The 25001-nt window shown below is 61.2% G+C and overlaps 1 protein-coding gene across 3 annotated transcripts in view; it reads left to right on the forward strand.

Annotated features, from left to right (window-relative positions):
- The window catches only part of FRMD5 (FERM domain containing 5), a gene marked incomplete at its 5' end in the record, with an annotated part of 111438 nt that overhangs the window by 70039 nt on the left and 16398 nt on the right, over window positions 1-25001 (forward strand). Inside the window, 4 exons of one of the 3 annotated variants that reach the window (XM_082488747.1) lie at window positions 11442-11546; window positions 15642-15684; window positions 16279-16357; window positions 23535-23632. In XM_082488747.1, the coding sequence (XP_082344873.1) occupies window positions 11442-11546; window positions 15642-15684; window positions 16279-16357; window positions 23535-23632 (325 nt within the window). Of the gene's footprint in view, window positions 1-11441; window positions 11547-15641; window positions 15685-16278; window positions 16358-23534; window positions 23633-25001 lie in introns of those variants that run through there. The other 2 variants (XM_082488748.1, XM_082488749.1) reach the window with 2 other exon arrangements.

Below are 25001 nucleotides of genomic sequence, written 5' to 3' on the forward strand. Positions count from 1 at the left end.
TGAGACCCCTCTCCTTGGTGGGGAAACACTGGGGCTGTGGGGGTTGTGCCTGGAGAGCTGTGGCATGGGCGTCTCTACTGGGCTTTGTGTGGTTAGGGGAAGGTACAGGGCAAGTTTTCCAGAGCTTTTGGGAGTGCAGAGCTGTCGGGAAAACTTCCTCATCAACTGAGGAGATGAAACCTCCGCAGATGCAGTAGTGAGGTACGGACGGAGTTACAGCCGAGTCGCTGTACGGGAGGCTGGCATGTCCAGGGGAGCTTTAGTCCCTGATGATGATTGAGGATTTAAAAGCGTGCTAAACTGTCCCAAAGCGGGTTCTTTCCAAAATGGGGACGTAAGCAGAAACATCAGCGGCTGAAATTCAGTGCTGGAGAAGCTGTGCAGGACCTTCGCGTACACCAGCGTGTCAAAGGGTTTTAAAAACCTTCTTGTGGATTAAAACAAGGAATCGATAATCTGGAGTTTAAGGCTCTGAGAGTCAGTTCATTAGTAACTTTCCCTCTCAAAAGCTTTATAAACTTCTGTGGAGCAAACTGCCCCGATAAGTCTTGAAGACAGAAATTACCGTGTCAGCGAGGAAGCAGGATTACAGATAACAGGGAATTAGTACTGAAATGCATATGCTATAAATATAGCAGGATTACATTCGGGTGTTATGTAAAACCCCTTTTCCCTTACTCCGAGTCTCCTCCGGTGGGCAGAGGTAACCCTGGGCTCTGGCAGCAGCGCTCCGTGCGCCGCAGCCTGCGGTGGAGCTGGTGGGAGTTGGGGCTGTCGGGGCACTATTTGGCATTTCCCACTCGGCGTCTTGCTCGCGGCTGCCCTTTGCTCACCAGGGGACTCTGCTTCTCTTACCGCCTTTGCAGAAGGGGCTTTTTGTGCGCGTTTCCCGGAGACCCGTTGGTTTGGCAGACGCGAAACCGCCCGGTGGCCCGGGGCAGGGTGGGGGCGCTCGGGGCTGGGCAGCCGCGCCGCTGGGGTCTGCGGGTCCCTGTTCCGAGTGCTCCCCAGCCACCATGGTACTCCAGCTTCCTTTCCCCCGGCGCTGGAGCTGCCTTCGGAAGCCGTCTGTGGCATCCCCCCAAGAAAAATCGTTTCCCTCTCCCGCTCGCCCCTCCATCCCTTCCCGGTCGCTGCGGCGGGGCTGGCATCGCTGCTGGGTACCGCTCTGGGGCTCGGAGGTTTGGCTGGAAAGGCGCCTGTGCTCACCCCTCTCCTCCCCCCTGCGCCGGGCAGCCTGTGCTCGGGGCTCACCCCCCACTGGGTCTCCTCAGAAACCAGGGGGACCGTCCCTGGGACTGGTCTTTCACCACTCTCCTGGAGCCCCGGCTTCACCGATGACGGCTCCGAGAGCATCTTCCCGGGGGCTCTTTGTGACACTGAGCTGTTGCTCAGTCACTTCTGGAAACGGGGTTGAAGGTCCTGCCTTTTGCTGCGCTCTCGCTGCCGGCCGGGCTCGCCGGGTGCCGGAGTCGGAGGTGTCGTGGGCAGGGTGGGTGACCGCGCTCCCCGCCTCGCCGCGGCAGCGTCCCGGTGGGCGCCTGCTGCTCACACAGAGCAAGAGCATCAGCTGGTGCAGCGGCAGCAAAATAGCCCATAATAATACATCCAAATAGCCGAGAAGAATGATGATGCTTCTTCCTGTGGCAGGGGAGCGGGGGCCGGGGCGAGGGGCTGGGGGGGCGGGCAGGACCGGAGGAGGTGCAGGAGGAGGGTCTGGGCTCCTGCACGGGAGCAGCGGACGGTGCGAGAGCTGTGCGGTGCGCTGCCCTCCTGCCCCGTCGGGGAGCGTGCTGTCCCCCTCGGGGTCACCCAGCCGACGTTGGTGAGGGACCCTCCGGGCCGGGGCTGAGGCTGCTCCCGCTGCCCCCACCCCCTCCATGGGGGACACGGGGACAGGGGGGTCAGTGCAGGTACCGCTCTGCTCCAGGCATAGTCACGGCTTTCCGAGCTGCCTGTTCCCTGCCTGGGAATGAATATTCTCCGGCATGTTTTTGCCCATTTCCTCCTCGTACCGTAGCTCAGACGAGACGCTGCCTTAACTTGGAGGGCTGAGAGCTGCTAAATTAGAAAGACTTCACCCTGCCTGCAAACTGAACATTAGCTGTTGACTTTGTTCGAGGGCTGATAAATCCCAGGCTCGTACAGTACAATGCTGAATTTTGAAAATGAAGGGTTTAAACCGCAATATTGCAGTCAAATTGCTAGCGAAAATCTCTTCATGTTGGCAGTGGAGCCGGTGGGTCTTTGATCTCTCCCAGCTCAGATGTTGCTGCCAAAGAGACTTAAGCTTAAACTTCACTTTGTAAAATACACTTTTTTTGACAGTTTCCTTTAAAAAATAATCTTCTCCTAAGCTCAGGAAGCAGGGAGGAATGGCCAGCCCCACAATGAGATTTCCAAACCAAATAGTGCAGAAAGGAGCTGCTTTCAACCGCTGCTATTCCTTCCGTTCATCCTGTGCTTAATCCGCAGAGCGGTGGTGGGGTAATTCGTCCTTTCGGCTCCAGAAGTGCGAACGTGGTGGGGCTGGGAGGGGTCCGGCAGGGCCGGGCTGGGGCTGGCGGCGGCCGGTGCCACTCCGGGCTGAGCGGCGTTCTCCTGCCGCCCCGGGGCCAGCCGGTTCCCGCGCCCCGCGGGGTCGGGGTGCCGCTGCTCGCCGGACCCCGGCCGTGCCCTGGCAGGAGCGCCGGGACGCGGGGGGCACTCTGCAGAGGGCCGGACCGGAGGCGGCTGATGTGAGAGCTCAGCCCGGCGGGTTGCGAAGCCCCTTCAGCACTGCTCCTGCTCCATTCCGGTCCCTTTTTGGCCACTTCTGCGGGGCAGATCCAGCCCTCCCCAGGCTCCGGCGCTGTGAGCGTGGTCGGACGGGCTGCTCGGGGCTCCGCACCCCCTTCCTGCCCTGAGCTCGGCGCAGCCGTTGGCGCTGGTGCTGGGCACAGTGGGGGAGAGCTGCCCACCGGTTTGCGTGGAAGGAAATGCAAAATTATCACATGGGAGGGAAGAGGGAGTCCGTTATTACGCAGATCGGAGCCCTCTCAGCTGACTCTTGGCCGAGGTGCAGCAGAGCCGTCACCGCCGCTCCCCGGCTTTTCCCAGCCCGCGCCGAGCAGCTCTGAGCTCGGCTGTGCCTCCGGGCACCCGACCTGCTCCTCTCCCCCTGCGCAGGGGGAGATGTGGGGTGCCCCACAGCTGCTGCTGACGCGGTTTCCTTTTGCCCCTGGCAGGAGGTAGAGGGTCCCCAGCACCCCCAGCCCCCCGCCGTGCTCCCAGCCCCGCTGCAGCCCGTTGGTTGTGGGAATTGCTTCCCGGGAGCTTCCCTGCCACGCAAGGCGCGCATCGCGGCTGCTTGAATAGTGCAAACAATCCCCCGCTTTTTCTTCCTCTCTGCAGTGGGTACACTTCCAGCGTCTCCCCGTGATGGCCGCTCCCGCCCCTCTGCCTCCCAGAGCCCCGGCTGCGCAGTCACCGTGGCGGTCGGGGGGTTCAGCCGCTCTCCGCAGCCCCTCTGCTTCGCCGGGCTCCTCCACCACCACCACCTCCTCCCCGGGACGGGCCCTTCCGCCGGCTCCCGGCTGGGGCAGGACCTTGGCGAGGAGCGCTGCCAAGCGCTGAGCCCGTCTGGTTTGGTGCGGGGTCAGAAGCTGTTCCCTGCCTGGGAGCGGGGTGCTGCAGTGGGAGCGGGCTGAAGGAGGCGGGACGAACCGGCCCGCGGGGGCATTTCGGAGATGTCCCCTGCTGCGAGACCGCTGGGCGTAGCGATGCTCGAGCGAGCACGTGGTACCCAGCCCTCGCCTTCCCCTCGCGAGGACCACGTCTAAGGTTGGCTGATGGAGGTTTTCCAGCAGATGTAGCGTTGTGCCATCCTCATGCACGGGGCCGTCGGCAGGACCAGGCAGGCTGCGGGAAGGGGCCGGGCTGGTTGTGCGCAGCCTTATTGTGGAAACTGGCCTTGCTGGTCCGACGTTGGTGCTGGAGGTGGCAGGTTTGGTGGCAGTGGTGCTCGGGCTGGTGTAGAAGCTTACACCTTCGTATCGCGTTGGGCTCGGTGCCGCGTGATACCCGATTAAGAAGCTGAAATGAAACAAAGCCGTCATGGCACGTGATAAATGGTTTAAAAACCCAACTGTGCCACCAGTCTCTAAAAGCAAGGCTTTAGGACAGACCTGGGTCTCATCCTGCAGTGCAAAGCCACCTCTCACCGCAAGTCCACGGCTCTGGAGCGTGGCTGGAGCACGCGGATGTGCTGCCGGAGAGTTGCTGTGCTCGGCAGGACGGGGAGTGCTCCTGCCTAAAGTGAGGCACACCGGTCGTTTTCAGATGAGCTATTATTTTTAAATATTTCTTTTTTTTTTTTTTTTTAGCTGTGGATGACCCTAATTTTGGCTGAGTAGCTTCGAAATGCTAAGAATGCAAGGTTAGTTTAATCTTCTTAAAGTTTAAAAATCATCTGGGATTCTTCTGTTTGATAGTGCTGGAGGCGCTTATCTCCCTGCAGAACCCGTGTTTCTGTTTTGCAGCGTGTCGTGCAAAAACTCGTGTGCAGTGACGGGTGCCACATTTCAGCGTTCTGCACTTTTCATCTTCAGGAACTTTACAGACGCTCGTGCTCGGCGCGGTGCGGCGCGGGGGCGGGGAGCCACGGGGCCGGGCTGGCAGCGCCCTTGCTGCCGTGCTGCAGGGCCAGGGCAGGTGGGTCCCGAACGAGGTTTGTCGGGCTCCGGTGAGCAGCAGACCCTGCAGTCCTCGGCGCAGGGAGGTTCACAGCACAGCGCCACGGGCCGGGAGCATTCGCCGCTGGAAAATCCCAGCAGGATCTCCCTGGCATCAGTGCAGCGCTGTCTTTCCGTCCCCCCCTTAAAAGGGATCATAAAACTCCCTGGAAGAGCTCGTCCCCAATGCCGCTGGCGAACCCGTCTCCTCCCGGCGCAGAGCGCAGTAAATGTCTGTATTAAGCTGTTGCTGACGTGTTAATGCTCCTCAGGTACCTCCGAAGGACGCCGCGGGGCTGGGTGGCTCTGAAGTGCTTTGAAGAGCAGAACACGGGTAGCGATGGGTTCCTGGAGCCGCACTGCTCCTCTCTCCCGTGGCAGTGTCCCCTCCGCGGGGTTTGTCCCTCAGTCCGGCTCCTCTCCTCCGCGGGGCGGCCGGCGGGAGCGTGCCCGGGCAGCCGCCGTGCCGGGGCCGGCGGAGCGGGGCAGAGCCTGCGGCACGGCCACAGCAGAGCTCAGGAACGGCAACGCGTGCGCGGGGCCGGGTGGCCGCGGCGTGTCCCCAGGGGGGCTTTGCTTGTGCCAGGCACGGGCGCGGGGCAGCGAGCCGGGCTGAGCGCGGCTACTGCGGCCGCTGCCGCCAGTGCCCGTAGCTGTATCTCAAGGCGGTGTGTACCCCCGAGCCCTTCCAGCCCCACACCGGTCTGTCCCCAAAACCCACCCACTGCCCTAACGAGCTCAGCCGGTCTGCGGAGGTCCCGCAGGGCTGTGAGTCGGGGTACTGGGGTGTGCTGGGGGCTCCGGAGAGCCCACAGAAACGGGGAGTGCCGCGAGGTCTGGCCCCAGCACCCACGGCCAAATTCAGACCTGAGGGGGGATGCGGGGGCTGAGCTGGGGGGGGGTCGGGCCCCCCGGCAGTGTCACCCTGCAGCGCTGCAACCACTCGCGTTTCGCCCGTGCTTTGGGGCGACGCGCGGCGTGTCTGCAGGGACCGCCACAGACATAGGCAGGGCTGCAGATTCTGCCTGCCTGTGCCGTGATGCAGCCGCCTGCGGGCCGTGGCACATCTCCATCTCGTTGGACGCGAGACCAGGCAAAATCAGGGACTGTTACGCATCAGAACGATCCCGGGTGGTACATGAGGAGCGACCGGCAGCCTGTGCTGTCCTCCGCAGCTCTGCGCTGGCAGCAGCAGCCAACAGCGCAGCGTCCGCGCGGCCGCGCTGGCTCCTGGCACAGCCGCTGCGCCGCCTCGGCGACCCCGCCTGCACCGGCAACGCTGCCGCTGTCCTGCGCGGTCCCTGCCTGTGCCTTACCCCTCACGCTCCCGGCTGCCTCGGGACACGATGCCGTGCTTAGCTGCAGTTCCTCAAGCTTCCCTGTGTAACAGAAGTTTAAGTTGGAGAAAAGTCCTTGGCAGCTGTTAGTATTCAGCGGCAAATAACTTTGCGCGGTGCGCGTCGGCTGGGCGTGCGGCGCTCCCGGTGTGTTGCTCGTGGTGCAGCTGGCGATAGTCTCTCCGTTAGACTGCTGCACCCTGAAAGGCTGACCCGGAAAACTTGCAAACCTTAAGACAGATGTAAGTCTTATTTTAGGAGAACATATAAAGATCAAACCGTAGGATACTTAAGCTGATATTATGCAACAGACAGCTCTTTCAAGTTGTGATTTGTAAAGACAGTTCAGATAATTTCCTGAAAGACATACTCATAATGATTAATTTAGAGTATGTTTAATTCAAGTTAGAGAGATCAAAGGGAAAGTGCTTCCCCCTGTAATGCCGTTTGCATTTTTACGCTTTCACCATATTCCATTGGACTGGGGGGAATGTCTCATTTGTCTTCTGTTGCGATTTCTCTGTGTTAAAATTGCAGAGAAAGGCGTTATGCAGATGCTCGTGCTAATTTGGGGCACGGGCAGGGAAAGGGAGAGGGGCCTGGAGCAAATCTCTGCAAAACTGCCTTTGGGAGGTGAGGAGGGCCGTGACGCCGGGGGTGGCGAAGTCATCCCCTCTGCGAGAACGGTTCACGCGGCCGCAGCCTTCTCTGGCTTTTTCCGTGGCTGTTGCCTGCAACGGACTTTCCTGAGCCTGAGCAGGATGGAGCCCACCGTGCTGCAGCGCGCTGAGCGCCGTGCGGGGTGGGGGCTGCCCGTGGCAGGGCAGGGTCCTGCCGGAGCCGCCAGATGTGCCACGTCCGCCAGATGTGCCACGTCCGCCAGATGTGCCACGCAGCGCTGGCAGCAGAGCGGAAGGGAGGTTGCACGTGTTGCGGCAGCTGCTTTGGTTATAACAGCCCTTCAGGTCTAATTTGGAACAGTTTACGAGTACGTCTTCATTTATGCAAGTGCGATTCCTGCTGTATGGTCAGTTGTTTTAACCCGTGTCAAACGTCCCTGTAGTTCAGCCTGTGAAGTAATCTTTTCTAGGGGAAGAAAATAAAATCAGTATTTATTGCTGTTTTGTACATAGTGCAGGAGGAGGTCCAGTCTCCCTCCTGCACGCGACGCCTCCTCCGGGAAGGCCACTCCGTGCCCGAGAGGCGAGCGGGGCGCGCGTGTTCCTTCTGCTGCTCAGGAGGTGCTGCTGCAGTTTCTCTCTTCTCAAGCTCCGTGTTGCTGCCTCAGTCCTCCTTGAAAAAAGGAATGTTATTTAATGAAAGAACAATAGCTTGCTCTAAGTCAGGAAAAGGGATTTTTGTTCTGGCAGGTTTCGTTACCGCGTTCTGTTCTGTGCCCTTGTACCTGAGCCGGGCACACAGCCCGTACCGGGCGGCGGTTGCGTTTGACAGTGATGGATGACACAGGCAGAGACTCAATTACCCTATTAATAAAGCACGATCTAGGCCACGCTTTTCCGAGCTCGGCACCTAAATCTGTATGCAGGCTCATAATTGAGCGGCCTCGTTTCCCGAGCAGGTGCCGGTGACCACGGCGTGCCGGTGTGCCGGCCAGCAGCTCCCGGCTCGGCCGAGCTTCGCTAGGCGTCCGCGGGTGCCGCTGCAGCGGGGCGGTGGGCGAAGGGCACGGGGTCTGGTGTGGGGTGGGAACGGGGGGGCACCGCAGCCGCGGGGACCCGGCCCGGGGCTGTCCCCGTCTGTGTCCCCAGGGGACCTGCCCATTCCCGGCCTCGTTAATGAATGTCTCTGGCGAGGGAGGGCGGGCGGCGGGGCGAGGGGGGCATTCAGCCCTGCCCGGGGGCACTGGCTTTGCCGGCCCACGGGGTCGCCTTTGGCTGAGGCTGGAGCTGAGTGGTTGCGCTCAAACTCCGGGTTTCTGGTCCTTGAGCCAGGCGAAAGGGGACGTGGCTGGTGCGGGAGGTCCGGGGTCCCCACCATCCCTCCTGCTCCCCACCACCCCTCCTGCTCCCCATGCTCTCCCCACCGCGGGATGGCGTCTTGTTCCTCTGCGGGGCAGTCTCTGCTGGAGCGCGCCTGAGGATGCTTCCCGAGCGTGGGGCAGCACCGGGGGTACGCGGGAGCCCGCCCTGCATGGCCACAACGCATCCAACCCTCGCGGGGCTGCTGCCAGCCTGCGGCTTTGCCAGCGGGTCCCTGGCTGGTGGCCGGGGCTGCGGGGCTGCCACAAACGCAGGTGACCTGCGCGGCTGGGGGGGGCGACCGGCACCATTAACCCAGACCGGTGAGGGTCCGCGTGCAGGGCAGGCGGCGGCTGAAATACGAGGTTTGATATCTGTGTATGGAAATCACAGCACGGTTTGGGTCGGAAGGGCCCTTGAAGACCACCCAGTGCCACCCCCTGCCCCGGGCAGGGCCCCCTCCCCCCAGCCCAGGGTGCTCCCGGCCCCGTCCAACCGGCAGCATTCCCCCATTGCACGCCCTGTGTCTGCTGAGCGATTATTTGATCGGATAGTGCACGTGTTAAATGTATTTGTCGGGAAACAGAAACCTGTGTTATCCAACGGGGGCTGTCAGAAGCAGCCTTTGATCTGCAGAGACACGGCGCTGTAAAGCGGGTCCCCCATGCGCGGCGGCGCAGCCGTTCCCGGGTCCTTCTGCGAACCCCAGAGCCCGGCCGAGGGCTGGCCGGGGGGGGGCTGAGGGGCCCGATCCTGCCGGTGCATCCCCGACACCTGGGCGCCATTTGTTCTGCCGTAAAGGGGCAGAGACAGCAGGGTCCGAACGTTTTTACCTCTTCTCCCTCTCTGGCCCCAGGTGAGGGGGTTTCCCAGGGCTGCGTCACCTGGTTTAAGCTTTTCAGAAATAAGTAAAATACGGGGTTTGATCCCAGACCTGACACAGACTGAGAGGACCCCACTCTCGGCAAGCGCTGAGCCGCGGGGGGCGAGACCGCGGCGGCGGTACGGCTCTGCTCGGCACGGACCCTGTGGGCAGCTCTGCTGAGCAGAGGTTCCCGAATTATCAGGGGGTATTTGGGTTCTTGTCCATGAGCAAAGTGTTACAGCGGTCCATTATAAATCGGAGGGAAAATGTTGGAGTAGTTAAATTGCTGTCGTGTAATGGGTTCAATGCGCAGCGTGGCACAGCTGCGCGCTTGGTCGGGGTAAACCCCATTGCTGATAAATCGGCTCCCGTGTGGGGGTCTGTGGCCCTTGGGGGTGCGATTCTGGAGAGCAGAGGAGGTACTGAACCAGAAGAGCCTCAGTATAACTCTTTATTCTTTTTGGCTTACTGACGTCAAACCTTCAGCACACAGGAAAACCCTTTCTGGAAAAAACAGTGATCATCTTTCTGATAGAGGGGATGCACAGCCCATCTCCAGCAGTGACCCCTACGGCTGGACGAGCTGTGGGTGGGTGTCACTGGGGTCCTGGGGGGGGTGGGTGGGTGTCGCTGGGGTCCTGGGGGGGGTGGGTGGGTGTCACTGGGGTCCCGGGCCCCCCGCTCTCTTGGGAGCTGCATTTCCACACCAGGCATGGGAAAGACGCTGGTGCCCTGGGCCCAGCACTGCTGGGGAGCAGCTCACAGCGCTCAAGTCTTTGCATCACTGGAAATTAAATTTTTAGTAATTTTGAGATGGATCAGATTTTATAGCTATAATACTTTAAAATTCCCCATTAACGTTCAGCCGAGCGCTGTCTGTCATTGTACTGGCACCCAGGACCTCATGACGCTGCAGTTTGCCTTGCCCAGACACCCCGGCTCTCTCCGCAGCGGGGTCTGGCAGCGCAGACTGCTCCTGGAAACAGAAGAAATCCGTGAAGTGTCTCTGCCTCAGCACGCAGCGACGCAGAGCCCCAGGGACAAGGAAGGGGGGAGATTTTTTTTTTTTTCCTAAAAGCTCAATAGCAGAAAAAGGCAGAGAAGAAATATGCTAAAAATAGGCAGGGGCTCGCGCCGTAGCACCAGACCAGGGAGAGACGTTCAGCGGAGGCAGAAGAGAGCCAAAGCAATGAGCTGACGGTGCCGTGTGCCGTGGCTGCGACGAGGGAGTCCAACGGGGATCGCAGCAGCAGCAGCGCAGCTGCGACCTCGCGGATCGGCCTGAAAACACGGGCCAGGCAGAGAGACCCCAAAATTCACAGCTTCCCCCCCCAACGCTTCGCTACCCCTCGAGCTGCAGCGGCATTCCCAGACAGACTCTGACCTTGGTCACAGTTTTCTTCATGCTCTTAAAATACTGTGGGTGTTTTGTGGTGTTCGGGGCGGTTGCTGTTTTGCTGTCTCGCTCATGCTCTTGCCGTGCTCTCACCGCGCTCTCGCTGTGCTCTCTCCGCGCTCCGTCCAGGCAGTTTTGCCTCCGCACCACTGCCCAGAGCCGCCTGGACGCAGCCTTGTTGTCCAGGCACATGTGGGTTTTGGCCGATGCTGCGGTCTCCTGCCAGCCCCGCGCAGCCGCAGCATCCCGCCTGGGCGCACGCCGCGCGTCCCTGGATGGGGCTGGGGACCGGGGCGCTATGGGGTCCTGCTCCCGGCTGCTGCCGGGCTGTCCCTGCGGTGGGACGGGAGATGGTGCCCAGGCAGCCAAGAAGGCCAACAGCATCCTGGCCTGCATCAGGAATAGTGTGGTGAGCCGGACTAGGGAAGTCATCATCCCCCTGTACTCGGCACTGGTGAGGCCTCACCTCGAGTACTGTGTTCAGTTTTGGGCCCCTCACTACAAGAAGGACATTGAGGTGTTGGAGCGTGTCCAGAGAAGGGCTACAAAGCTGGTGAAGGGTCTGGAGGACAAACCTTATGAGGAACGACTGAGGGATCTGGGGTTGTTTAGCCTGGAGAAGAGGAGGCTGAGGGGAGACCTTATCACCCTCTACAACTACCTGAAAGGAGGTTTTAGAGAGATGGGGGCTGACCTCTTCTCCCTGGCGACAAGTGATAGGACAAGAGGAAATGGGTTCAAGTTATGTCAGGGCAGGTTTAGATTGGATATTAGGAAGCATTTTTTCACTGAAAGGGTTATTAAACATTGGAATAAGCTGCCCAGAGAGGTGGTGGATTCACCATCCCTGGAGGTGTTTAAGAAAAGGGTAGATGAGGTGCTTAGGGACATGGTTTAGGAGTGGTGGTGTTTTTATCAGGGTAGGTTAATGGTTGGACTTGATGATCTTAAAGGTCCCTTACAACCTCACTGATTCTATGATTCTATGGTTTCAGAGCTGAAAATGTCGCTGGTGAAGCGCCGGGGAAGTTGGTGAGGTTTGCGCCGTCCTTGGTGTCGCTTTACAAGCGTCGGACCCGTCACCCGCTCATCATCCCTGAGCTCCGCTGCCCTCCTCCTGCCGCTTTGTAAATGGGTTTCTTTGTCTTGCAGAGAGATGCCAAGGGCCAGTACCTCTTCGACCTTCTCTGCCACCACCTGAACCTGCTGGAGAAGGACTACTTCGGCATTCGCTTTGTGGACCCCGACAAGCAAAGGGTGAGAGCCCGTCCTGCCCCCGGGCTGTTGGGGTTCCTGGCAGCTCGGAGGTGCCAGCCCGGTCCCGGCTGCCGTGGTGGGGAACCGGCGCGTGAGGCCAACGGCTGCAATAACATTCGGTTTGGGCGGTGGTGAGGAGCCCCTCCCCAGCGACTCTCCCTGCTGGGAAGGGGACAAAGCCTGGGGGGGTCACGGGTGCCCTCATGGGGCCGTTACTTTGCCTGGGGAAAGAGCAGCTACTTGTGGTCCCCCTGAGCAGCCTGGGGAGACCCCCGGCCCCTTCCCACCTCGGGGCTGGAGCCAGGGCTGGGGCTGCAGCCCTGGGGAGGGGGGCCGGGGGGCACCCGGGCTCCAGCGGCAGCAGCTTCAGTGTCCCGGCTCTGCCGGCGCGTCCTCAGCATCGATCGGGATGTGTGGGCCGGGTGAACTCCCGCGGCGCTCAGATCCCCGTGCGAGCGGTGAGAGCATCGCACATTCGCAAAGTGAGAGGATTTGGTGCCGTTGCAAAGGCGACGCGGCAGCTCTCCTGCCAGCGGGCTCGCAGGACTATTTCTAGTGCAGAGTCGCCTTTTAACACCGAGATTAGGCCAAGTGACAGCTTTGTGCCGAGAATCCAAACACTTGTGCCTGTTGTCTCGGGTAACAAAGAGTGGAAGGAGACATCAGAGTGTACAAAGCCGAGAGCGCCCGCGGCAGGACCTGGTCCGAGCCGGTGGCGCAGCTCCCGGCACAGAGCCGTGCAGGTCCCGCCGAGTGTCCGCGCAGCTGCGGCAGGTCCGGGCGGAGGGGGGCACGACGCGGTCCCAATGGGCGGGATTCCCACGCAGAAGCTGTGCGAGTGAGTCCTGCCGCTTCTTCGGGGTTAACTGTCCGCGCTGCTTTTAAAAGGTGAGCAGAACGCACGCTCTGCCCAAACACACGTGAAATCGCTGCTTGCCGTGAGAGCACGTGAGGTTTGTGAACGAGGAGCGCTGTGAACGCGCTTGCAGGCCTGACTATTAATAACAGTCTTGTGTTGCACTTCCCGCTGATCAGGATAAGCCACCGAAACACTCTCTGCTCCCCGGGGCACCTCCTGCCATGGCCGCTGTGTGCAGCGGCTGCTCCCGGGCACCGCATCGCTGCCGCCCACGGTGGGACGGGGCCGGTCTGAGCCCCTCGCTCCCTTCTCCCTGCCAGGGGCACCCACCAACACGCCTGTGGCTTTTCTCAGCATCCCAGACTGGTGGGGGCCCAGTGCCACCCCCCGCCAGAGCAGGGGCACCTCCAGCAGTGGCACAGGACACCTCCAGGCGGGTTTGGAATGGCTCCAGAGGGGGAGACTCCCCCCCTCTCTGGGCAGCTGTGCCAGTGCTCTGCCGCCCCCACAGGAGAGAAGTCCCTCCTCAGGTTGGGATGGGACTGCCCATGGTCACCTTTGTGCCCGTTCCCTCTTATCCCGTCACTGGGCACCGCTGGAAACAGACCGTTCCCACCCCCGGCACCCCCCTTGGAGGGCTGATAAGCGCTGGTGAGACCCCCTCAGTTGTCTCTTCTCCAGACTGAAATGACTCAGTTCCCTCAGCCTTTTCCCACCTCCTCTCTCTCATTCTCCCCTCCTCGCCAAGTTGGAGCCATCGGGGAGCGTGTGATGCTGCTGCCTCTTGTGAGGGCTCTGGACCATCACCCCTGTCCTGGTTTGAGGCCTCCACATACACACCTCATCGCCTCTGCCCCCCAACTTGTGTTTTTTGGTCTCTCTCCCTCCCGGCTTCTACAGCCTTCGTCCGTCTCCAGCTTTGCCTCCTGGCCGGGGTCCTGGTGCTGGTGCTGGGCTGATGGCCGGGCTTGCCGCGGGCTGTGCAGCAGTGGCTCTTCAGTGCCAGAGACCAGCGCGGTGCTGAGGGGTCGTTAACTAACGCTCCACTTGTGTCGGCTCCTTCTTCCCCTGCTTTTTGGTGAATCGCCTCTTTAAACACGTGTAGAGCTAAAACCCAGTGCGTAATGCATTACTCTGCGTCGTCCCTGTGGGGTGGCTGGCGGGGAGCAGTCTGCGCTCACGGGAGCTCCGCACGGGCTCGGGAAAACCCCTCGGCACGGTCACTGCGTGGAGGGGGCATACGGGGGGGGGGATTTCCCTCGCAGCATATTCTCTTGTAGCAGATGAGGGGGCAGATGGAGAACGCGGGGCCGTGCCTTGTCCCAGCTGGTGCGAGGAGAGGACATCTCTCTGCTGTTGCGTGTGGCGGGTCAGTGCCCGGGGCCGGATCCTGCTGCTCCCGCGCTGTGGATGCAGAGCCCAGAGCCGGCGGGCAGCGGCTGCCTGCGGCAGCGCGGGAGACCCCCGGGAGAGGGGCAGAGAGGGGGTGCGGAGGTGGAGCTGCCGTGCTCGGGGATGCCGAGGACACTCGGTTTACCGGTGCTTTGCTCTCCTGGGGATAATCTGGGTCAGTTCAGGCCACAGGGGTTGAGGCAAGAGCCACCGCTCAGCTTTGAGGAGCGCCCCAGGACGGGGGTGCTCGGGGAGGGGGGACCCCTCCATGGGAGAGCCAGCCCAGCCCCGCGGCTCACGGACACTGTGGCTATCAGAGCTGCCCGGATTTAGCATTTCCTCGGCTGAAAGTGCTGCATTTAAGCCTATGATGAACTAAGCTGTCGCTTCAGTCCCTTATTTCTGACGCACCAGGCAATATTCCTTACTGTGTTCTGCCGCGTGCCCGGGGGCAGCCTGGGCTGGGGAGGGGGGGCGGGGGCACAGCGCGGGGCCGCGCTCCGCCGCTGCCCGGGGCTGGGCTGCGACCCGCAGCGCTCCTGTGATGTGGGAGAGGCGGCTGCCGCAGCGTGCCGCAGGCAGAGCTGGGGCTGCTGCCGGGAGGGCACACGGCAGTCATTGAAAACCGCTTCATTTTGAAGCGTGGCCGGGAGGAGCCCGCGCGCTGCCCTGCGGCGGCGGCAAGTGAGATGCATCTGTCGAGAGCACAGGGGCACAGACAGCGGAGATGCTGAAAAGTGAAGAAAAAGAGAAGCAATCCTGCCTCCTACCCATCGTTTCCCAGCACCCTGTTGGGTCCAGGTCAGGGGACGCTGGTGCCGGCACTCACACCATTCCAGCCCAGCCCAAAAGACAACGGCGCTTCTTCCCAGCGTGGTGGGGACCACCGTGACCTGGAGGTTCCCTTGGCGCTGCAGTGGGTTCCTGGGATCGGGGCACAGGAACCTTCTGTGGTGTTCCCCCTCCCCAATGCCGTTGTCGGAGCATCGGGACTGCCGGTGGCCATCAGATCCTGCGGGGGTGCCCCACATCCCCGGGCTTCCCAAAGCCCGCCCGGGGGCTGTGTCTGCACAGCCGCGGGAGTTACCGACGTGAGGGAGCAGAGCCCCGGGTACCGGGGTGTGCCGTGGCCCCCTCCACCGCTGCCGCTGGTTCCTGCAGCGCTGCCAGCAGCACGTCTGCATCAGGTACCCAATGCACCCAGAGGTGCCCGAGTGAAACCCAGCCCAGCTGGTGCAGCTGCGCGGGGCCACCACTCACCGGTTTTGTCTCAGTGGTGGACATTAACATTTAGAGTTTTCTATGGCAGTGCCACATTTCAGTGATGTATCTTTGTGGGTCTGTAATCCTTTGGGCTGACTGTTGTTCGCCTTAACTGTAGTCATTTTGCTTTGGTGTTTTGGGGTTCCCCTTCCCAACACAGAGGCATCTGAAGCCGCTTCTCGACTGACAGCGCTTTGTTTCCTAAACGTGCCCGCTCAAACCACGTCAAATCAAAGCAGCAGCTCCTGCAGAGGCTTTGCTCCAGGCAGAGCTCGCTGTGACCGCTCGCGCTGCCGCCGGGGTTGCTCGGGCTGAAGGAGGAATGCCTTTGCCGCGTAACTCGCCCGCGTTGTTGTCACTGATGGAAAACCGCACCTGGCCCTGGGGACAGCGTGTCCCCTTGAGCGAAGGAAGGCGCCTCCGCGAGTCCCCGCGGCTCACGGACTCTGCCACAGCAATGGGCTTCTACCTCAAGCAGGGGAGGGTTTTTTTGCTTCTTTAATTTTGCCCCAAAGAGTCAATGTTATTAATTGAAAGTATTTGTTACTGAGTTGCTTTAATTGCCTTCTTTTTCCTTGCAGCATTGGCTGGAATTTACCAAGTCGGTTGTGAAGCAGATGAGGGGTGAGTATTGCTGGAGCAGCAGTCCCGGGCAGAGAGCGTCTGCTCCTTTCAGCTCACATGTATTTCCCTTTCCTCCAGTCCTTCTCCTCTGGGGTCAATTCCCAGTGCATCTCCCAGGAAAAGCACCTTTTTAATTATCCACAAAGCTGTTCTGCTGGGTCAAAAGCGGGACCATTCTCCACCGGTCCCACTGCGGTTGCTGCTGGCGAGGCCCCCCCAGGACGTGGGCACAGCGCACCCGCTCTGCCGGAGACCGGCACAGAAATGATGGGGATGAGCCAAGTGGGAATTGCCAGTGCCGGGGCCCTCCTGGAGAGCGTGGAGCGGGTTGTGTGGCCGGCAGACGGTGCCACGGCCGCTTCCCCACGGCTTTACCGGCGACATCTCCTCTCCCCATGGCCACCGCAGCGGGGAACAGCCCCGTGCCCCTCTGCTCCCGCCTTACCCGGACAGCTGGGTGCGTTTGGGGGTAACGGGGGGGGCAGGTGACACCCCCGGCAATATCTGGCCGTCTGCTCAAGCGGGGTTGTTCGGGAGGACGGAGGGGACAAGCCCTGCCGTTTGGTGACGGCGGCGTTGCTGTTCTCGCTGCAGCCCAGCCTCCCTTCACCATGTGCTTCCGCGTGAAGTTTTATCCCACGGACCCCGCGGCTCTGAAGGAGGAGATCACCAGGTGAGACCGCGGCGCGCGGGGACCCGCCGGCCCCGCACCGGGCAGCGAGGGCTCGGCCCAGCTGGGAGCACACCTCGCTGGGCTGCGTTTTATAGTCCGGGGAGAGCAACGGCCCTTTAGATTTCCAAACGAACCTGTTTGTGGGCTGTCCCAGCTGCGGGGGAAGAGTGTGGGAATGCCCACCGTGCCCTGCCGGCGCGTGCAGCCGCCCAGGCGGCGGGGAGCGGTACCCGCGGCTGTGGACCCGCTGCCGTGCTCTCCGGCTGCCGTCGGGCACAAAGCCCACGTTCCCAGGGCAAAGCGCTGCGAGTAGAGCGCTGCTCACCGTAACGCCCGTCGCCGCGTCCCTGCCATCCTGCCAGTGCAGCACGGCTGCTGGGCTGCCCCACCGCGTGCCCGTCCCTGCAGCTCTCCAAAATCTCTCCTTCCAGCTGGATCCCCCCTTCCAGCGGGACCCGGCCGGCGCAGGAAGGTGGGTTCGGGCAGGAGCAGCCGTTCTCCTGCCGGACTCTGATTTCTGCTAACCCTCTTGCCACTTCTGAGTCAGCTGTTGGTGCCTGAGCACATCCCTAACTCGGGGTGTCACCACGTGTGCTCGGTCTGTCGGGAAGGGTTTGAGTGTCTCCCGTTCTCTCGATGTCCCCTGGAAGTAATTAGCCACATCCCTTTGACGCAAAGCGGCATGAATGCTCTGGGAGAAATGGGTGATAAACTGCGATGCAGAAACTTGACAGCACTTCTCTCGAGTTTCTATCTTTAGGGGCTCTTCATGCCGCTCTTCCTGCCAGAAGGAAGGACACGAAGAGCACTCGCTGAGAAATTGCTGCAGCTTTGGAAAACAAGTCGTGACTGTGGATCTCTGGGGCACGACAGCCCGGGGCCCCCACCGGCCGTGGCGCGGAGGGTCGGGGCTCTGAGGCAGCTGGGCCGGCGCCTTTGCTAAAGGTTTCTGTGGTTTTGCCCTGCAGCCCTTGGCCATTATTGCTGCAAATAATTCTTAGTTGTCTTTGCAAGGGATTTGTTCGGGAGAAGGTGGTTATAAGGGTGTGGACCGGGTGCAGGAGTGCCGGGGGCACAGAGCACTGCCATGGCATGGGCACCCTGCGTCCCCCTCCACCCGGGACCAGGGCAGTCACCTTCCCCCAGGGCAGGACCCCCTGCTCCGCCAGCAGCTCACTGCTGCGGTGCCTCTGCTGCCGCTGTCCCCGGCGCAGGGTGCAGGCTGCATCACTGCCCGCTGTGCCCGGCGCAGGGTGCAGGCTGCATCACTGCCCGCTGTGCCCGGTGCAGGGTTCAGGCTGCATCACTGCCCGCTGTGCCCGGCGCAGGGGGCGAGAAGCGCTTCAGCCTCGCCTGAGGGGTGGGTGGGCGATGCCAGCCATGGTTTTGACTTCCCAAACATGGCAGGTTTTGGTCACACAGGGTCCATTAAATGCTGAATAAAATTCACTGCAGATGTTTAAAGGTGCCCATGGCAGTGAGACCCCAGACCCGGCTGTGGCGGTGGGGACCTCCACTGGGGCAGTGGTGGCACCCACTCTGCCTGGGCCAGGGTCTGTTGCGGCTCTCTGCAAGGTCTCCATCGCCTGTTAAAGCGAAGCTGGCAGTGAGTTCCTCAATGGGGCTTAGATGTTTTCCAGATTCCCCTCGGGTCAGCAGTAGAGGCCCCTGCTCTCCTCCCAGGTGGTGGGGGCATCGGGCCGCTCTGCTCTCCGCTGGATTCGCACCCAGGTCGAGAAGCTTTGAATGAACCTGGAATGCAGAAAGTGAAGAAGGGCAGATGGGTCAGCCCTGGGGCTCACTGAGATGCCCATCGTGTCTCTGGGACCATTTGTCGAGAGTGTTATTAGAGGAGACGTGGCACGGCTGAACCTCCTCAGTGGTGCTGAGGAACTCAGTGGTGTCCCCTGGGTCTGCCCTGCGCGTGGTCCTGGCAAGTGTCAGTGGTGTTACTGTCAGGCTGCAAGGCCCCTTGTGAGTCCTGCACCCAGGAGAGGGCGTGGGATTTGCCATCAGGTCCCTTTGGGTGATCAGGGGACTGTCACCTTTTAGGTAGCAGCTCCTGCTCACCGGCCGTCCTCCCGCGATGGAGGCAGGCCAACTGCCACTGGATCTCACGCAGCACCATGTCTGTGTCTCCCCCCAGACAGCGTCAGTGCCCCTTTATTCTCTGTTGTATTGTGGGGAAAAGTTGCTTCTTCCTAAATGCATCCAGGAACTTACAGTAAAAAGCGGAGGGAAATTAATGATGGATAAGGGGCTGGCATGCTAAAACATCCCGGCACAGCTCCCGCCAGTGGAATCATAGAATCACAGAATCACAGGAGGGTTTGGGTTGGAAGGGACCTTGAAGACCACCCAGTGCCACCCCTGCCCCGGGCAGGGCCCCTTCCCCCCAGCCCAGGGTGCCCCCAGCCCCGTCCAACCCGGCCTTGAACCCCTCCAGGGATGGGGCAGCCACAGCTCCTCGGGGCACCCTGCGCCAGGGGCTCACCGCCCGCACGGGGACACATTTCTCCCTCACATCTCATCTCAATCTGCCCTCTTCCAGTCTGAAGCCGTTCCCCCTCATCCCACGGCTCCCCTCCCTGATCCAGTGTCCCCCCCCCGGCTCTCCCGGAGCCCCTTTAGGCACTGGAAGGGGCTCTGAGGTCTCCCCGGAGCCTTCTCTTCTCCGGGCTGACCCCCCCACCTCTCCCAGCCTGTCAAGGTGGAAGGTGGCAGGTTTTGGTGCGAAGCGCTCGGCTGCACCACAGACCTCTCGCTGCCTCGTGCTGGTGCCACCAGGACCTCTGGAGCATCCAACACATCGGTACCGGGGCTGGTGGCCACCGTGGCATGCCGCAGTGGCTGCCTGGGGAGGAACCAGGAGCGGGAGGGCAGAGGGGGCTGTGGCCGGGCGCCGGGACGGCGTCGGCAGTGTCCGCTGCTCCTCTCTGCCGGGCTGCGCTGTGCGCTCCTGATTTTCACACGGCGTGGTTAGTTTTCCCCGGCCCCACAGCGCGGGCGTGTTTGTACCGTAGGAAGCCGGTCGGCTCGCTCCCGGCGCGTGGGCACCTGCAGGCTGCTGAGAAAAGCATCGAATCAATTCAAAGGATCTGAAAGTGGTTTGGGACTAAAAAGTGCTGGCCGGTGACCCCTGGGGCTGGGCCGCTGCGGCAGGAGCCGGCTGGTCCTCACAACAAGCTCCAGGAGGGAAATGCTTCACTTTCCTTCTGCTTTGAGTCGTTTGCGTGTGTCCTTGTGCGAAGTCCAGGGCAGGGAGATGAGCTGGAGGGGCGGCGCGTGAAGAAATGGCTACAGAAATGCTTTTTCTGACTGTGCCCTGGGTGGAGGTTTGGGGTGTGGAAGGGTGCCGAACTCGCAGGGTGCCATCTGCCGAGACGCGGGTGAGGGCTCCAGCCGACGCCAGCGAGGGGCAGAGGGTCTGGGTGGGGGGAGGAAAACCCACAGTATTATTTGTGTGAGCAGCTGCAGCGCTGCCCTCTTCCTGACTGGGCTTTGCCCCGCGGTGTGCCTTCGTCCAGGGCAGGAGCCCTCAGTCCTGCAGAAGGAACCCCTTGAAGGAAGAAGGAAGAGCTTCTCTTGATGTCTTCAAAGGCGGCTGTAAATGCCGTGTCGCACTGTGGACGCTCAGCTGCTGCAGATCGCAGGACCCCCAACGTCTTGGCCCCAAATGCCCTCCAAAGGTGACAGGTAGCCCCTGTCCCTCGCTGGGAGCCGCTCGGTCTCAACAGCCCCAAATCCCTCTGTGCATCCAGGCCCCGCGCTGGGTTGCCATTTCTCCGTTTGCCTGGGGGCGATGCTCTGGCTGCCCTTAGATATTCCCCATGAATAGCGGGGGTCCGTGCTGAGCGCCTCGAGAATCAAGTAGGTGTACTGATAGAGCTGAATATGTGCCAGGAGTTAATTCTTGGGATTTTGAGTCTGTTTCTGCAGGCAGCAAATGAGGGAGGCTGGCTGGGCTTTTGCAGCCTGTTACGCAGCGTGTTTGGAATACACCTGGGCTCAGCTTTTTACTTCAGTTTTGCAGTAATAAACTGCATTTTTGTTTGGCAGATCGGTTAGAAGAAGTGGAGGATGGTGAGGTGTTTCCAAAAAACAAAACTAAAAACCACCTTACGACGTTGTTTGGAAACCTGAGAAAGTTTTGGTTCTTCAGGTCTGAGGTTGAGCGTAGAGGGGAGATGCAGATTAGGATGACATCGTTTCTAAAGAGCCCTGTGCGCATTTGCTGAGCTCGTTTAGAAGTGTCTCCGTGTCCTGAATGCTGCTTTTCTGCTGCTGCAATCAGCTTTCTTGGGTAGGATTGATTGGATTTTTCATACAAATACGTTTTAGGGGATCCACGGAAGTGCCCAGCAATAGTTTCACACGGAGACACCTCCTCTCCTTTTGCTTAAGAGGCATTTATTTAGTTTGCAGAGTTTACATTTACTCCGGGCAACAGCAACCCTGTGCAGCCTTCGGGGCCTCCATTGAAACGGGAAATGGCCGAAGACAGTCTCTGAGTAACGCAGCTATTATGGGGGCATTAAGCTGCGCATACAGTATGGTAATCGTATTTCTTTTCTTTAAGGGGAGATTAGCAAACATCTGCGGTTGTGGAGCGCAGTGAGGGGAATTGAGATGCCGCTCACAGAGTTGCCCGCCGAGGGCGGGAGCTGGTCCCAAAGAGCATGGGGCTCACCAGGGCCAGCTCAGAATTATTCCCCACCTTTGATGTCCCCTTCCCAGGCAGCCTGGTCCCGCTGCCCCGCGGAGCCCCCCTTCCCAGGGGATATTCCCGCGGCACAGGCACGGCTTTGGCAGACCTCTTTGGCACCGGCTGGATGGTTTGTATTTGTGAAACCATCCCAGATGCACAGACCTGCCCTGTGTAAGGGGAACGGGGGCCCGGGGGGGCGCGCGAGCGGGGCTGGGGGGATTGGCAGGGTTGGGCCCGCCTGGGGATGCGCTTTTTGGCAGGTCCCTGCTGGGGCAGGGCTGGCGCAGCGCAGGTCTTGGGTGGAGGAGGGGGCCGGGGGTCTCCCTCCCCGCTGGCCCCGTGCGGGCGTGCTCAGGCAGCAGCAGGGCTTGTCACCGCGGCCACCAGCCGCTGGGGCTGCCGGTGCGTCAGAGCTGGTGGTGGGGACCGGGAGCAGAAGACCCAGGGACACGGGATTAGCCCGGCTTCGGCGCTGCGGGCCCCTCCGGCCCCTTTCGTGCCCTGCGGCTGGTGGGAGTGTGGGGCTGTCGGGGTCAGGGCTGGCAGTCCCCCACGGGTCCCCCACGGTGCGGGTGGGCTGTCCCCACTCGCTGCCCTTTGCCGCGTCCCTGCAACTGCCGCTGAAACCTGGGCTTAAAATTCACTTTCCCCTGCACCAAGTGCACTTCAATATCTGGATTTCTCTTTAATATATTTTATCTGTGAAAATTAGTGGTTTATCTCATCATAAATGCGGATTTGAGAAATGAAGCGTGACTGAGATACTGCAGAGTGCAAGTCTGGTTATTTAAACACGTTTCTGAGCACTCCAATTTCCATTTTGCTCCTTCACTCTATCACTTACGTTTTGCCATCAAAAGGTTTTCCTAAATGCGTTGGCACATGACTCAGCCCAAACTCTTACTGAGGTTGAAATTTATTCAGGTATGTAATTTCCCAACACAGTTTATCTTTTCGCTGGGCTTTGGTGTGTGGCGCTGGGGATGGGCGAGCGCAAGAGGCGGCTCGCTCGGGGTGGCGTAGTGTTGATCGCTGGTGAGCACAGAGCGGGGAGGTGGGTGCGGACACAGAGAGCTGGAGGGACGCAGAAAGTTGGAGAAGGAGAAAATCACCTTATGGGAAATCTGAACAGCCGGGCAAGGATGCAGGACTGGGAAGCACAGCAGCCACTGGTGGGCTCAGGACCACGAGACCCTCTTCAGAGCATCAGCCCTGGAGACCCTGTGGTGGGCTGGGGCCGTTGCGATTACATTTGGGCACTGCTGCCCAAAACAGGGTGAAGCATCACCAGGGACTCCGGGGGCTGTCAGGCAGAGAGGACCAGCACCTCCTTGCCCGAGTTTCATACAGCGTCCCAGACTGGTGGGGGCCGGCAGGGCCCTCTGGAGCCCCCCCAGTGCCACCCCCCGCCAGAGCAGGGGCACCTCCAGCAGTGGCACAGGACACCTCCAGGCGGGTTTGGAATGGCTCCAGAGGGGGAGACTCCCCCCCTCTCTGGGCAGCTGTGCCAGTGCTCTGCCGCCCCCACAGGAGAGAAGTCCCTCCTCAGGTTGGGATGGGACTGCCCATGGTCACCTTTGTGCCCGTTCCCTCCTGTCCCGTCACTGGGCACCACTGGAAACAGACCGTTCCCACCCCCGGCACCCCCCCTTGGAGGACTGATAAGCGCTGGTGAGACCCCCCTCAGCCTTCTCCTCTCCAGACTGAACAGCCCCACGGCCCTCAGCCCCTCCTCAGCAGAGAGACGCTCCAGTGCCCTCCTCATCTCCGCAGCCCTTTGCTGGGCCCTCTCCAGCAGTTCCCTCTCCTTCCTGACCCGGGGAGCCCCGAACTGGACACAGCGCTCCAGATGTGGCCTCCCCGGGGCAGAGCAGAGGGGGGGATGACCCCCCTCCACCTGCTGGCCACGCTCTGCTTGATGCCCCCTGGGATGCCATTGGCCCTCTTGGCCACCAGGGCACACTGCTGGCTCGTGGGCATCCTGTTGGCCCCCAGGACTCCCAGGTCCCTTTCCCCAGAGCTGCTCTCCAGCAGGTCAGCCCCCGACCTTTCCTCCTTTCCATGTTTTCCCTGGTGGGAATGCGCATCCCGGTGTCTCTGTGCCCGAGGGAGCTCTTTGTCCCTGCCAGCAGCGCTGCCCTGCTGCGCGTGGCCGTGCCGGTGGGGAGCCACATTGGTGGAGATCACTGTCAGCCCTCGGGGCCGAGTGCCGCCCCGTGACAGGCCCCGTGGCCCCGCAGGCCGGCGCGGGGCTGGGACGTGGACATCTGCGCCCAGCGCCGGCCCTGACCGGGAGAACTGCCCGGTAATTAGCACTTGTTTGCTCCGAGTGAGCAGAAGGTCTTCTCAGTGGGCTGCTCCGAGAGAAGTGTTAGTGCAAGTGTCTCGTGGCAGATATTCCACATCTAAATTGCCTGTTTAGGCAATTTAAACTTTGCTTAATAAATGGACTCTCTCTTCTGTCCTCAGGTATTTAGTCTTCCTGCAGATAAAAAGGGATCTCTACCACGGCCGTCTCCTCTGCAAGACTTCGGACGCGGCTTTGTTGGCCGCCTATATCCTTCAAGGTAATGCTTTCTGACAAGATAGATTTGCTTTTCATGCTAAGTACTGATTACATTATTTCACTTACGACAGATCACTGCACCTAGAATACAAATGTCGTCCCGCCGGTGCGGGGCTGCGCCGTCGGGACTGTGCTTGTGCCGCGCCGTGCTGGGCCGGGGGAGGCCGAGGTTGACGGTGGGCTCTCCCCCGCGCAGAATCACCGCGCTGCTCCCCGGGCTCTCCCACCGGCGCTGGCAGCGGCGGCGCCCCCGTGGCTGGTCCGGCCCGTGTCTCCTGGTTCTGTGCTCGTCCAGAGGCCGAAGCAGCCCTGAGACAAAGCGGCTCTCTCGCCGGGGCTGTGCACGGCCCACAGTAACTCTGGCAAGCGCCGGCGGTTTGCGGCTGCAAAGAGGGCTCCAGAGCCATCTGCAGTTTGGCTGATGGATGACGGCGGCGGCGGGCGAGCTCATTGCTCGCTGCCGAGCGCCTCGGCAAGGAAAGTGCCTTTGCGGGCAAGTTGCAGAGGCGCTGGTGGGGTTTGGAGCAGGAGGTGGGAAACCCACTGAAAACCTTCTGCCCCTCCTGCCGGTGTTCCTGCCGGCGTGGCTCTGCCTGCTCGTGGCTCTGCCTGCTCCTGCCTCCGCGGCACGGGGAGCACCGAGGCGGCCGGCGGCTGCTCGGCGTGGGGCAGCACCCGGGGGCTCGGCGGGGCTCCTGGGGCCGTTGGGAAGAGCTGGGTGGTGCTGGCGTGATGGAAAAGCGCGTTGATGTGCCGATAGCAGGGTGATTCCGAGCATGCGGGTGGGCTTCTCCACCCCAGGGCGCCGCGCTCAGCGCCTTGCCGGGACCCCTCTCTGCAGCCATGTCCCTGGGACCAGCTGGGGAGGTGCGCCCCGCCACTCAAAAAAGACAAATTTCAGCGCCAAAGCATTTTTGAGTTATTTTGCAGTGCTGGCGTGTTTCCCCCTCTTTTAGCGTTCTAAGCAGGAAACATAAAAATGAATGTACCATCCCCATCCCGCCGAGGGCCTGAGGCTGAGGGAATTAAAGGAGAGCAAAGTCCTTTCATGCCCAGCGGCAGGAGGCTGCCGGGTGGCTGTAAATCCCGGCGGGAGCCCCCAGCCGCAGAGCCGTGCTCCAACGAAACGCCAGCGGCGGCGGTGGCTGCCGGGTCCTGCCGGGTCCCGCCGGGTGCCGGGGGAGGGAGCGGAGCTGCGTCAGCCCGCGCCTGGGAGACAGCGAGGCTGAGCTCCAAAATTGGCCTGGCTCGGGCATTTCTGCACACCCTGGTCCCAGTGCTCGGGGTCGTCGCTGGGATTGTCTTGAGGACAGCCCTCCTGCCACTGCTCCTGCAGCTTGCCCGGGATTGAAGCATGTTTTCCAGGCGGG

The sequence above is a fragment of the Vanellus vanellus genome (assembly GCF_965231255.1).
Source record: "Vanellus vanellus genome assembly, chromosome: 11".
NCBI lineage: Eukaryota > Metazoa > Chordata > Aves > Charadriiformes > Charadriidae > Vanellus > Vanellus vanellus.